The sequence below is a fragment of the Mya arenaria genome, chromosome 1, assembly GCF_026914265.1.
Source record: "Mya arenaria isolate MELC-2E11 chromosome 1, ASM2691426v1".
NCBI lineage: Eukaryota > Metazoa > Mollusca > Bivalvia > Myida > Myidae > Mya > Mya arenaria.
Window position 1 is genome coordinate 16,485,400 of NC_069122.1, and position 15,506 is coordinate 16,500,905.

At 34.3% G+C, this 15,506-nt stretch overlaps 1 protein-coding gene across 1 annotated transcript in view; it reads right to left on the minus strand.

The window, feature by feature from the left end:
* Positions 1-128: 128 nt before the first annotated feature.
* Positions 129-15,506, minus strand: part of LOC128232069 (coiled-coil domain-containing protein 148-like) — a 28,082-nt gene continuing 12,704 nt past the window's right edge. Inside the window, exons 7-12 of the mRNA XM_052945413.1 lie at positions 14,965-15,171; positions 11,872-12,012; positions 10,941-11,059; positions 10,661-10,778; positions 9,839-9,973; positions 129-4,172 (exon numbers count right to left, since the gene is read on the minus strand). Of these exons, the coding sequence (XP_052801373.1) occupies positions 4,023-4,172; positions 9,839-9,973; positions 10,661-10,778; positions 10,941-11,059; positions 11,872-12,012; positions 14,965-15,171 (870 nt within the window). The 3' untranslated portion in view covers positions 129-4,022. The remainder of the gene's footprint in view (positions 4,173-9,838; positions 9,974-10,660; positions 10,779-10,940; positions 11,060-11,871; positions 12,013-14,964; positions 15,172-15,506) is intronic.

The window sequence follows — 15,506 nt, forward strand, 5'->3', positions numbered from 1 at the left end:
GACACACAGGAAACATATTTTCATCTTTCAATTATAGTTTGTTGTACGCTGGTTGATAAGATGACTGCTATCATCTATGAAGTCTTTATCATCTACCCTTTAAAACTGACAGAAAACTATTTGTGAGGTACCTTATAATTCTTTATTTTCTTCAAATTTGTATAATGTATATACAGATTTCACAAGTGATTCAACATCAATATGGCGAATGTCAAGGGCATATAATGGTGACCTTAATTATATAATATTATAAATACCTTTATCACAGTGAGTTACAAATCTACTTTATTCAAATATATAACTAATACCCAATCTTTCTCTACACATTTAATCCTTAAAGGGACTGTACACCAGATTAGCACCAAAAAATGTTTTTTCTGTAACGAATCTCAGGACAATTATTTAATGAAATGTTTTACTCTTTGATATCATAACTGTAAAAAAAATACCAAAAAATCAAGTTGGGGACCGGGTTCAAACCGGTGTCGCCAAAATTGCAGTCCAGTGCTGTATCCACTGTGCAACGAAGGCTTACCCTACATAGTTGGAATATTTAAGCTATATACCTAACATGGTCATATCACTTGATAACATAGACTAGCCAATCACGCATAAGGAAAGAATTCAACTAGGTAGACATACCTAGTAATATTTTTCAATGGAAAAATACAAAAAAAAACTCTGAAAATAAATTAATTGTAAACTATATGGCACTTCAGTTAGTAAGTTCCAATGCATTGTACACATTGATACCAAGTTTATGTCAGTTTTCGACAATTTTCTCTTATTTTCACTGCTTTATCATACGGAGTACAGTCCCTTTAATTCTAAATTACCAGGCAAACATAGTTTACATAATTGTACATCTGATACAGACAGTGGCATGAAAACAAAAACATCTTTAATCTTTCAAATTCATTTCAATGTAATAAATAGCATACATTCTTAAATAAAGCAATTTTTACAACCACATTGAATTAAAATAAAACGACAGTAGATATATCAGAGAAGAACAACTCAGTTTCTTTTGCAAATGTCTTGTTCATATGACAGAATGGGAAAGGGCCGACCCACAAAAAGACCCCGGGCACGGGTATTATTGCATTAGGTAATTCCTATAGGAAATTTACGGTATATTAACTATTGCAGAAAAATGAATTGTCAGTTCTTCTCCAATATTGCCACTGTTGTTTCCATTCAAGTCAACACTTTATTTCTTTATAAAGAATTTTTATAACAGTTACAACAAACATTCAAATTATCACTGGAAAGTGAATTGTTCTTTTCCAATATAACTGCCATTGTTTCGATATCATGCCAGCATTCATTTCTATATAAAAAGTTCATAGAACAGCTACAACAAACATACAAACTAACACTGGAAAATAAATTGTTCCTCTCTAATATAACTGCTGTTGTCTCACTTATCATGCCATCCTTAAAAGTCTTTATTACATAAACAGTTACAAACAAACATACTAACTGTCACAGGACAATGAATACCCGGTAAGTCTTCTGCAATATATCTGCTGTTGCTTTGCTATGATGCCATCCTATATTTCTTAAGGAAAAATTGATATAACAATTACAACAAAGAAACACATTATCACATGATGATTAAGCAAATTCTTCTGCAATAGATCATTCGACTCTGGTTGTTTCGATTTAAATGTTAATTTAAACTTTTATTTCTATGTATTAAAAGAATTACATAAGCCGTGTATACAAAAAACATTCTAATTCTCACTTAGAATACAAGCCTAAGTCACTTCGTTTAAGTTAACATATATGTGATTAACAAGATCGTTGTGAATTTTTGAAAGTGAATTATTTGATAATGCACTCATATATTAGAATAAAACAGCTACAGCCGTAATAGAATAATAATAATACTGTAAGCAAGTTTTATTTTATAGTAAAAATAGAGGATATATTACTTGAGTGGTCATTTAATACTGAATTTATTACATTTTTTTTTATTAATAAAAACCAACGAAGGCTCAGTAGGACAAGCTACATTGTAGCAATGACCAACAAGCGTTCGAATTTGTATGAAAACTGCGATCTGATCTTTTGTCAGTAGTCTTATATCAATGGTTTTCAGATTCAAAGTTCAAAGTTTATTAATACACTCAATGCAAACAGAGTTTACAAACATGAGGAAAGTATAAATGCTAAATATCATGAGGCTTTATGCAGGCACATACTAAATAGATATGAAAACAAAGTATACATTGAGTTAAAGTTCAGATATTTATGAAAAAAATGGCTCATTCCAAGACAAAAATAAACAAGAGGGCCCTGAAGGTCTGTATCGCTCACCTGATCCAATTCAAGTGTGAAATAAGTGTTTTTAGGGTGAGGGCAATTGTGACAGGGGGAGGGAATAAGTGTTTTTCAGGGCAATGGAAAGTGCAACGAGAGGGGACTTAATTAAAACAAATTTAGGACTAGTTTTCAATGCTACATGTTAAATATTATAGTTGAGGGTATTACAGTTTTAGAGAATTTGAAATGTCAGTCTGGTGGTCTGCTACCTTAGAAAGGATGCATACTTGTCTTTGTTTGTACATTTTTATTTTCTGTTCTTGTTATGGTTGGAGTATAAACATGAAAATTGTTTCATTTAAGTTTCAAACTCTACCTAAAGATCATCAAGAATAACATTCTGATCAAGTTCCATAAACATATGGTCATAATTGTGGCCTCTAGAGTGTTGACATAATTTTCCTATTATTTGACCTGGTGACCTAGTTTTTGACCGCATATGACCCAAGATTTGAACTTGGCATAGAGCTAATCAATATAAACATTCTGACTAAGTTTCATGAACATACAGTCGTAAATGTGACCTCTAGAGTGCTAACAAGCTTTTCCTATGATTTGACCCAATGACCTAGTTTTTGACCACACATGACCAGGATTCAAACTTGACTTAGAGATTATTAATATAAACATTCTGAACAACTTTCATGAAGATACAGTTATAAATGTGACCTCTAGAGTGTTAACAAGCTTTTCCTTAAATTTGACCTGGTGACCTAGTTTTTGACCGCACATGACCAAGATTCGAACTTGGCCTAGAGCTAATCAATATAAACATTCTGATTAGTTTCATGAACATACAGTCATAAATGTGACCTCTAGAGTGCTAACAAGCTTTTCCTATGATTTGACCTATGACCTAGTTTTAGATCGCACATGACCCAGATTTAAACTTGACTTAGAGATTATTAATATAAACATTCTGACAATCTTTCATGAAGATACAGTCATAAATGTGACATCTAGAGTGTTAACAAGCTTTTCCTTAAATTTGACCTGTTGACCTAGTTTTTGACCACACATGACCCAGATTCGAACTTGACCTTGAGATTTTTAATATTAACATTCTGACCAAGTTTCCTGAAGATACATTCATAAATGTGACCTCTAAAGTGTTAACAAGCTTTTCCTTTAATTTGACCTAGTGACCTAGTTTTCAACCCCAGATGACCCAATATCTAACTCGTCCAAGTTTCATTAAGATTGTGCCCAAATTGTGTCCTCGAGAGTGTTAACAGTCAAATTGTTGACGAAGGACGACTACGACGGACACAGGGCGATCACAATAGCTCACCTTGAGCACTTCGTGCTCAGGTGAGATAAAAAGTTGTCAAAACCGTCTATCTCTGAGAGTGCAGCTTTAAAGACAATCTTCTAACACATTAATACTCATGCTTGAGTTTTATCATTATAAAACTTTAGTCATGTTTCATGACACTCTTTCACATAGAATGCCATGCACAAACACTTAAATATCATTAATATTTTAGATATATTCAATATTCAAAGTGTTTGGATATATCTAGTCATGTTTTGGATAATTCAGTCAGTTATTTATAGGATATATTCACTCATATCTTTAATATATCCACAGTCATATTTTCATGTATCAAGGCATGCTTTGGATATATCCAGTCATATTTTTATATATCTAGTCTGACACATTTTGAATAGAGTAAGTCAAATATTAGATAAATTCAGTCATATTTGAAGACATTAGACTCCATATCTCTCCTTGGTTGTTGAGGTGGTGCTACCTTACTCATCATTTGGCGAGCGTAGTTAGAAGTATGGAGACCGGCCTCTCTCAATTTCTGTTCCAGTCGAATACGATTGTCTGACGTCACCTAAATTAAGTATATAAAATTACAACATAATTGTATGGAATATGATTAAGAATAAGGGCAACATAAATCATGTTGCTGTCTCCTCTGAGTTGCCCTGTTTTAAAATGGCGCATAATGGTTCCCAGTTTAAATCGTATCTGTTTATGAGTACAGATACATATACTGATGCTATTGTTAAACTTACTGGGATTTTGACATGGTAGACAACCCCAGTAAATTTTGAATTGGAAAAATACGCAACAACTGCGACAGACGCATGTGTCGTATGTGATGTGATACATCAGTAAGTAAGATTCAATGCGTTTTACACAACGATGTCAATTTTATGTAAGTTTTTTGACAAATTTCTTTTTTTCCTGGAAATTGTGTCATTTGGTGTCTAGTCCCTTTAAATAGTTACAAATATTTTGGACATTTGACCAGACATAAACTGTCAAACCAATGAAATCCTCCAAACCGAAACATAAAGTGAACACTTTACTTGTTGTTTCAGAAAGGTCGTCATTGGCCAATATAGATAGTGATTTTGTCATGATTGATTACTAAAAATATATCTAAAGTTATCTTTATCATTTGGGTAGATTTTTTTCCTTTTTTCAAAATTGAAATTCGCCTAATTTTAATTAATTGTAATTAAACAGTACTACATGAATGAAAAAAGTCAGAAAATTCATAAATTATTTAGAGCTTTGCAGTTATAAAATAATCAGGCCAACATACAGATCAGAGGTGTACATGCATGAAAATATTTGATCATTAATCAATCAATCACCAATAGTCAATAGTTCATGTGAATTTGTGTATTACATGTACATGTAAATTCTGGTACTTCATGTGAATTTTGGCACTACATGTAAAATTTGGTACTGCATTTGCAATCTCCTATGTATGATGCTGATAAAGCAATCGCTCTTTTGCAGAGAAAATGTTTAAATTGTTATTCAATATTAAATTAATTGTTCACTATCTAGAGAAAACACAATGATTGAGTATAGTTGGAAGTCAGTTGGGGTTGCTGATAATGACCTGCATAATCCCATGATGGATTAAAACTTTTTGTGGCTGTATTCTCTAAAAATATAAATATGTTGTGCAAAAACAATATGAATTATTTAATTTTTTCCAAATAACAAAATACAGCAAAGGAATTTGCTTTCTGATGATGTTCATTCAGGCTTAGTTAAAGTAACACTTATTAAATCTAAGTACAGCTTGATATTCCATGTTCCACTTAAGTTAAAAAAAGAAGAAAGATTTTGTTTAAATCATAACTGAAATTTTGATCAAAATGGCTCGACAGATAACTTTTGATGATTGATTATGATTTTAGACCAATTTTCAATCCCTTGGACTAATCAATCACAAAAAATATTTTGAAATCTTTTTCAATGATTATTAATAATTGTTAGTTAAATGAAACTTATGGAATACTTTTGATTGATTCATGAAAAGATCAGAAGTTCTGAGGAAAATCTTAATTCCTTAATTTTTCTTCTTAAAGTTGCTCAGAGAATGGCTGTTTTGACAACGTTACTTATTTTTTCCTTGGAATGAGCCAAATTTTGCATAAATGTCTGAAAGTTGGTGATAAAAGAGTGCTGATAAAGATCAGATCGCAGTTTTTAATACTTACACTTGAAAATTGATGTTTCATGGCTGAAAGCGTTACTAACACTTTAAGAAAAAAAAAAGAATTTGGCAGTTTTCCAAACAACTGAGAACTGTTCTATTTTAATATAACTAAAGTATCGATCATGTGTTTCCGGTACGGATATAAAAATCCGACCCGAAGGCACTCGCGTAAGCTGGTAACGAGGCTTGCTGAGTTACCGGCCACGCAGCGTGCCCGAGGGTCGGATTTTTCGATCTGGACCGGAAAAACATGATTGATAATTTTTCTTTCATATCTTAATTTATTAATTTGTGAAAAAATGACGTAGAAAACGAAAGTTGGTACAATTACACCAAAAAACGAGTGCAACGTTGTTTACTGAGCGCATTAGAGCGCAGAAATTTTAAATAACTAAAAATAGCGCTTTTTTACGACTATTTATTTTCAATTTTAATTAAAAGTCTTGCAAACATATATATTTGATTGCGCTTTATAATGAAATGGCATAATATATTTTTCATAAACCATACAATAAAAGAAATAAAAAGTGGCAGGTTGTTGCGCGTGACTCATCTTACATGGGGTATGTAAGATCGGTTTTTCCAGCACTGGTCACATGACCGGAAACACTCGTCCGGTATGCAAGAATGTGTGTTATCTTATATGAGCGTTTTATATGTAATATATATATATATATGTACATATATCTCTATATATAATGAAGATTGAATGCATTGATACCAAAATCAGCTGATTCTGAGAAAAATGATGAAAAAGTTGTCAAATCGGTCAATCTGTGAGAGTGCAGCTTTTAAAAAACAAAGAAAAATATCACATGCGTGTATAAAACACTTTTAAACACAAAACCTACGTAAGCATCAATCCTATTTCCAATTCTGGCAAAACTGTGAAGTATGTGCTACATGTCGGGTCTATATTTGTAGATGACTTAACAATAACAAACAAAAATAGCACATAATATGTACATGAAACACTTTAAAAGAAGCAATCCATATAAGCATCTTAGCATCAATCCTATTTCCGATTCTGGCTAAACTGTGAAATACGTGCTAGATGTTCAGTTGAGACTTGTGGACAACTTTCATGATATATTGAAAAAAAAGAAAAAAAAAAAAGTCCTATTTCTGATTCTTGTTAAACTGTGAACGACGTAAAGAAAGTAAATGAAAATAGAGCATGTATATGGTAGTTTAAACACCTTTGTCTCCATTACCAATGCTTGGTAATACGAGTTTTTGGCTAAACTGTGAAATATGTGTTTTCTCCCACCTCAGATAAGTATGGTCGATCGAAAAATTTGACCATGCTAGAAATTCTTATCTTACACACGGGCAGAGATAAAACAAGTACCCGTATGGAATTCCTTTTTTATTGTCATCACACAATTAACTCCCTTGTTGAAGACCATTGTCTGTAGCATCATGGAAACGTCATCTTGTGGCAATATTTAGATTCCTAATTAATTATTTCTCGCTTCATATGACACCATAAAAAAAGTTTTCATGCTCCATTCAAGAAATAATGCTGCACTCTACTCAGAACTAATTTAAGAAAGATTTGACTATTAAGCTAAACTGAATCACTACCCGCATATCCATGACAACCACGAATTATCACAAATCTATACGCAACTACGTACAAAAGAGTTCCAACAAAAAAATACAATTTTCCTTTATTTTGTGTAACTGAGGTGGGAGAAAAAGCATCTACCATAGCTGCTTGTGTATGATAGGGTCATCCCAACCCTCGCGCAGGGTGTTCTGCGGTAACCTCGTTTCCGCAAAAAAAAACTAAGCTTGGGTTGGGATGAACATATCTTTCACTCTCGGCTATGGAAGATACTTATAATCAGCAAAACACCCTATGCTCGGGTTGGGATAAACCTATCTTTCACTCTCGGCCATGGAAGATACTTATAATCAGCAAAACACCCTATGCTCGGGTTGGGATAAACCTATCTTTCACTCTCGGCCATGGAAGATACTTATAATCAGCATAACACCCTATGCTCGGGTTGGGATAAACCTATCTTACACTCTTGGCCATGGAAGATACTTATAATCTCAGTTTGATATACTTAAATGAATTCAATAATGGTTTAATCCCCGTTTATGTTAAACGTCCACATATATCCAATCTTTACTTCGAATACCCATCATAATGAACTTTAATACTACTTTAATCATGGACCTTATGATATGAATACCAGTGAAAAAAAACCCATGTCATAATACTGGTGAAAAGCAGAAAATATTTTTTTCGAAGAAATTGAGGGTTATCGTTCGCTTCAGTATAAGATCATACTACATTTCACCAAGTGAGCACCAAAGCTATATAGCATCAGTGGAGTATAGCCATGAGTGAAGTTTGTACTTATGGTGTTCAGGGGGTAAAAAGTAGTGTGATCTTACACTGAAATTATTTCTTTTTCTTTAAATCAGCCTCGTAGCTTTCACTAGGCCATAAGGTCTGGGCTTGCACATCAATTTGCCCCCTTTTTTTAAAAAAATGTGAATTTTGTTCAATTGCATTGGATAAACTACTTGAAAGTCTTTATTTGACTTCAATTTTTAAGCCTATTTGCCCTCTTGATACACCCCAAATGCACCATTTGCAATCTACGCTTTAAAAATTGTTCGGGGGGCCAGGCCTCCGGATCCCCCTACTTTTGTGCCTGCATATCAAATTGGCTCTAGCTATGCCCCTGTTACCTATGTGGATATAAAGCAATTTTAAAATGACGGTTTATTGTAGAGAAAGGTACACCAAATTATATGAAAAAGAATGTAATCATTTTTTTTGTATGCATTAACCATTTAAATATTTTATTTTTTTCCCAGCAACCTACAGTCATTAAAATTAGACTTTACTTTTGGATGAAGAAGCCCAAATTTTTATACTATTGCTTGGCATCAATTTTTTTAACAAGCCCTGCTATATAAAATTTGAGCAAGCCCGGAAGTCATTTTACCAGTGCAGGGCTTGTGGGCTTGTGTTAATTTCGACCACTGAACCTATATTGTGTGCCTGATGGAATGGGGAATTTTATTATTGGCATTATTATGAATACATAATGCCATTTAATATGTACATATAATAATTAGGTCCCCCGTGGAGAGCCATATTCTTGTTAATTGCCACAATTAAAATCTTTATTACCGTAGTTTCTATTAAAAGATGAAATAATTAAGCAGGATTCATTTCAGTTGAAACAGGCAGTCTTCTTAATCAATAAAATAATTTAATGATCTAGGGCGATCCATGTTTATTGTTTGTTTGAGGTGGCATGAACTACCATATTCTTATTCTAGTGGGCTGGTATGCTTGGAAATATTTCTTAACCAGCGATTACTTAACATTTTAAAACAAGAATACTACATGCTACAAAAAAAAAAGAAGATTTTGCCTTCTTGAAACTACTTGGCAAGTCTGCAGCATCATTGCAAACAAACATCTTTGCAGGGATGGCCTTAAGTTCCCGCCAATATCCCCAATACACAACTGTGCTCTGTTTCATTGTGAACCCTGGTCGGTCTGGCTGAGAAAATCTTGTCATTATTAACAATTAATGAGGCAGTTTTATTTGTTCCCCAATGAACCAATGTGGAAATATGCACAGACACTAAAAAAATATTGTGGGAAAGCTTGAATTGAACTTGCTTGACTACTACAAGTTTAAAGAGAGATACAAAATACAAGATACAAGAATCTTTATTTGAAGTCGGGTATGTGTTAACAAGAAACATTAGCTCAATGAGCTATTTTCCGACATGAATAACAAACATACATAACATTTCAAATAACAATTACAATGAGCATTGAGCTATATGTAGACCACTCGGCTGTGGAGACAACTGACAATACAGGGTTATCGAAGAGTATTTAATTGTAACATTCGATTTAATTGGGAAAAGAGTCTACCCTACCTCATACATATTCATGAAAACAAGATTTTGTCAGTCAATTTTTCTATGGTATTCATCATGGAGTGTGAGGGAAAACGTACCCATGGTTGTCGACGATGCCCACTCACCTGAGTTGAGGTAAATCCAGTGAGATTAAAGAGTGGTTTCTGTATGTTTACTGTCTCTTCTTCTCGCTGATGTGCTTGCCAGGCCGCAGTGTCTGACATCATACGCTCAGGGTTACTCTCCGCTACCACACGCACCTTTAAATATTGAGAGAATATAATGTTCATAATAATATAATGTGTGTAATGTTTAAGAGTAACTGTCTCTTTTTCTCTCAGACGTGTCTGCTAGGCCGCAGTGTCTGACATCATAATTATGCTCAGGTTTGCTCTCTGCGACAACGCACACCAACAAATATTGACAGAAAATAATCTTTATATGTGTGGAATGTTAAAAAGCAACTGCCTCTTCATTCTGATGTGTCTGTCAATCTGCAGCATCCAACATCACAATTATGCTCTTCTGTAACAACACATCCCAACAATTATTGGGAGAAATAATAATCTTAGATTGGTTTCTAGCCTTCCATTATGCCTGCAAGGCTGCAGTGTCTGACCTAATGTATATAATATATATATATTTAGATGGTCATATTTAAACATACATTTATTTTTGTACTCACTATAAAAACAAAATATATGCTAAGTCTTATGAAAAACCATTTTATGCATAAAAAATCAAAACAAAACATAATTCCTATGAAACTCATTTCAAGCAAATTGGAATGGGAATTTTTTTAAGCCTACCTTTCCCCGCAGCACTTCTTAGCAATATTTCTTTTCCTGTTCTTCTTTTTCAATCTCTAAATGTGTTTAATGAAAAACTAAATAACCAACCAGACTATCGTATAATCTGACTCCTAACTAGCAAGTTCTAATGTCTACCTTTTCTCGCAGCATCTCTAAGCGATACTCCTTCTCCTGTTCTTCAAAGTCTCTCTCTTCCTCCATGTGTTTTCTCTCCTCAATCTTCCTCTGTATCTGTTCCTCTCTGAACTTGATCCTGAAAAAACAACAACAAGAAAATAACTAACATAAAGATGATAATGTTTTAAACTCTTTTTTTCTAAATGTTATTGCCTTTTTCTCTTCGAATGCAGTGACCGAGTTGTGAAGTAAGCTTTAATCTTAGGCTATAACTAATGTTAACAATCCAACAACCCACCTCTCCTTATCATACACAGCCTGCTCATCTAGCGCTCGTTGTACAGCTGCCAGCCTCTGTTTGTGGGCTTCCTCTTCTTCCTGTCTCTTTTTACTTCGCTCATCTTGGAACACTTTAACCTGAAGCAGAGAATGAAGAAAGTGTTAATGGTAGAGTTGTGTAATTGTCCATCTCTCACTGAAGAGTTTGTGGGTGCAATCCCCTCCAGGGGGAAATTTCTCTTGGACAATCGTAAAGGACATAGTACTGATTTCTTTCCAGGACACAGACTCAGGAGGGATTTATATCAGCTTTTAGCTATCTTCAAAATTGAATATTTACACTTCAACTTCCATTCCTTAAATGAACTGCCTTTCAGCAATTGCTTAAATTTTCTGATGAACACAACATCTTCCAATATGTTTGGATCATGTTTCAACATATAACAATATACATGCAAATTGAAGATAATCTTGTTATTGTTTGTATTTTCAGCAGGCCCCGAAAAACTTAAATCAACATGCTAAAAAAGTGTTAATTCATGATACGTAAATGTATTGTTGTCATTACTGTTTAAATTTCCTTCAGACTCCACACACTTTAACCAGCACAACTGCATTCCCTGATAATGACATCAATCCCGCAATACATTCCTTAAGAATTTACAATTACACTGATTGTATGTATGATAAATTTACGTTCATTTTGCATGAACTGATCAACCTCTCATGCCTTCATTGAGTAACAAAGTTCTGAACATTCAGGCCAATGGCTTTTTGCTTTTCATTACGATGTTTATCTAATGACTCAGTTAGTAGTAAGTGATAATATTTACAAAAAAAACCTTGGACGTTTCACTAATGTTAAAATAATGCAGATTCCATTGCTTGAATGGCCAGTGTTTCAAAAATGCATGTGCCCAGACAATATCAACCAAGAACATATGACCTACCTTTTGTTTTTCATCGTTTCTCCTCTTTGTCTCCTTTTCCTGTTCTTCTGTTCGTCTTTTCTCAATGTCCACTCTCTGTTGTTCCCACATCTCCGCCTGTATCGCCATAACCTCCATTTTCTGTTCCCTCCAATGTTTAACCTAAAACAAGGGCAGATTATTTGACATTAAAGGGGAGATAATTTTATTACAAATTTTCTGGCTCCATACCATGTCATTCTCAGGCTCTATCCTCTGTTGCACATTTCCGCCTGTATTGCCAAACCCTCCATATTCTGTTCCCTTTAATTTCTAACCTTAAACAAGGGCAGATAATTTTACATGAAAGGGGAGATAGTTTGACTATGGAACCTTTCAGCAAATGTTCATATTTGCCCAAAAATCGTGTTAGAAGACCACAATTTTCATTAGCGTTAACAATGCTAACAATCACTAAATTACAGATTGTTGAAGTAAAAAAACTGACTACTTTTGTCAAAGTCCCGGTGTCCTTGTGGTTTTGAGGTTAGTTTTCTAAAAAAATTTGACTGTACTGGCGTGGGTTGGCACCCCACTAAAAACCAAAATACTTTTTTATTTACTATAACTCACAGTGTTTTTTTTCTGCAATTTTAATATCATATAGTACAATAATGATAAAATAAGTGTTTTCAGAGTGATGCATTAAAGGTAAAACTAATTTTTGGCCCAAAATCATATCAGATAGAGTACCTTAAAGTTTGAAGATACTTTTGTTGGTGAAAAAGGGAAATTTACCATCAATGGATGGTGCGGTAAACATCAAACAAATAATTTTGAAGCCAAAATGCTGTGATTACTGCGATTAATAAAACCTGTATGGTTTCACGGCTGAGATTATTTGGAAACTTAAGAAGGAAATGTTGCCCTTTTTGTCCAAGCTTTTTTAAACAGTTAATGCCTCCCCAGAAAGGCATGTACTTGCCCAAAGTCCCAATTTCGTGCCAACGAGAGTGAAAAATATAATGTTGTAATAACTTGTTTCACAATCTTGTAAAATATATTAACTATTAGTTTAATATAGTTTACGATTGTGAAACAAGGTTAAACCTAAAGAAGTTCAGCTGAAAGATTGAATGCCAATGACAAATATAGGCTTTGGAAACCAGAGAACATAAACATGTTTACTGATATGTTCATTTTTTTCGGATCTTCTTTGTGTCTTTTAACACATTTTCTTATTCTGGTCACTCTTTCTCATTTTAGATGTAAAAAGATAGGCTTTTTCATGAAACAGGCATCCCGCACCCTAACAGTTCCAGGAACTGATAGAAATTATACATTTTTTCTATTTTTCAATATAGGAATGACGTAGTTTTCTCATCCCATATGATATATCAGGGAATGGAAACTTTTCAGATTAACAGTTTGTCAAGGGTGTAAATAGATCAGATACCAATGCATTGTATACTTATAGAAGTACCAGTTGTTGATGTTGCCGAGGGCTATATGGTACTTTATGAATCTTACTGTTAGTATAAATGGCATGACAAAAAATCTTGGCTTTTCAATACTCGTCAAGAAAAATATCTATAAAATACCATGGCACAACATGATAAAATACCATGGTGCCATATGACAAAGTGCAATGGCACTACATGATAAAATACCATGGCACAACATGATAAAATACCATGGAGCCACATGACAAAGTGCAATGGCACTACATGATAAAATACCATGGCACTACATGATAAAATACCATGGCACAACATGATAAAATACCATGGTGCCATATGACAAAGTGCAATGGCACTACATGATAAAATACCATGGCACAACATGATAAAATACCATGGTGCCATATGACAAAGTGCAATGGCACTACATGATAAAATACCATGGCACAACATGATAAAATACCATGGTGCCATATGACAAAGTGCAATGGCACTACATGATAAAATACCATGGCACAACATGATAAAATACCATGGTGCCATATGACAAAGTGCAATGGCACTACATGATAAAATACCATGGCACTACATGATAAAATACCATGGTGCCATATGACAAAGTGCAATGGCACTACATGATAAAATACCATGGCACTACATGATAAAATACCATGGCACTACATGATAAAATACCATGGTGCCATATGACAAAGTGCAATGGCACTACATGATAAAATACCATGGCACAACATGATAAAATACCATGGCACAACATGATAAAATACCATGGAGCCACATGATAAAATACCATGGTGCCAAATGATAAAATACCATGGTGCCACATCATAAAATACCATGGTGCCACATCATAAAATACCATGGTGCAACATGAAAAATACCTGATAATGGTGCCACATACCATGGTGCCACATCATAAAATACCATGGTGCAACATGAAAAATACCTGATAATGGTGCCACATACCATGGTGCCACATCATAAAATACCATGGTGCAACATGACAAAATACCTGATAATGGCGCCACATGACAAAATACCATGGTGCCACATGATAAAATACCATGGTGCCACATGATAAAATACCATGGTGCCACATGATAAAATACCATGGAGCCACATCATAAAATACCATGGTGCCACATCATAAAATACCATGGTGCAACATGACAAAATACCTGATAATGGCGCCACATGACAAAATACCATGGGGCCACATGACAAAATACCATGGTACCAGATAACAAAATACCATGGCTTCAAATGCATAATGAACAATTGGCATTAGAACAGGCTATATCAGAAAGATTTTTGCTTCATCAATAATAGCATGGGGAAATTTAAATAAACTTGACTTATGTCACAGACACTGATGTCCCACGGCCAAGTCTCAACACACATGAAATGTGATTCACATTTTTGAAACCTTATTTTAAAATCCTTTTTCTATGAAAGAGAAATAGATATAATTCATGACATTATCAAGCTACAGTGCAGACAAGGATTTTTTTTTATTTTGGGTAACAGCATTCTTGTCTTTGAAGCAAGGAACATATAAGCTAGGCACACAGACAGGAGTAACACTATGTGCTTGTCTATCTTTTTCAATGTCTTGGGCATAAATGAGTATATTCTAAGGCTAACAAATTGCCCTCACCTGATTATAAAGAGCATCCCTAAGTGCCTCATGTCGTTTTGTATATTCCAGCTTAACTTCTTCCAACTCATGAGCGACACACGCCTCCATGAAAACTGAACTAGCCTTCTGCATAAGCTCACGTCTGTCACGCGCCCAGTCGGCCATAATGGCCTTGGCACGCTGGTTGAAGAACTTGTAGGTGTCCCACCAATTTTCATGCTCAACCTGAAAAACATAAAACAGTTTAGATCTTATTCGTCAACACAAAATGATGCACCAAACAACAGCTGCACCAACACCTGTTGCTCCACAAGCAGATGCACCACAATTGGATAAGCTATAAGCAGATGCACAACAATTGGATAAACTACAATCAGATGCACAACATTTGGATAAACTACAAGCAGATGCACAACATTTGGATGAACTACCAGCAGATGCACTTCCAGCAAATGCACCAAATTTGGATAAACTACAAGCAGATAAACTGTAAAGCCTGTTGTAACATTGTGACTTTAAAAGGGCACAAAGGTTTACACTTAATAAATGCAAAGATTGAT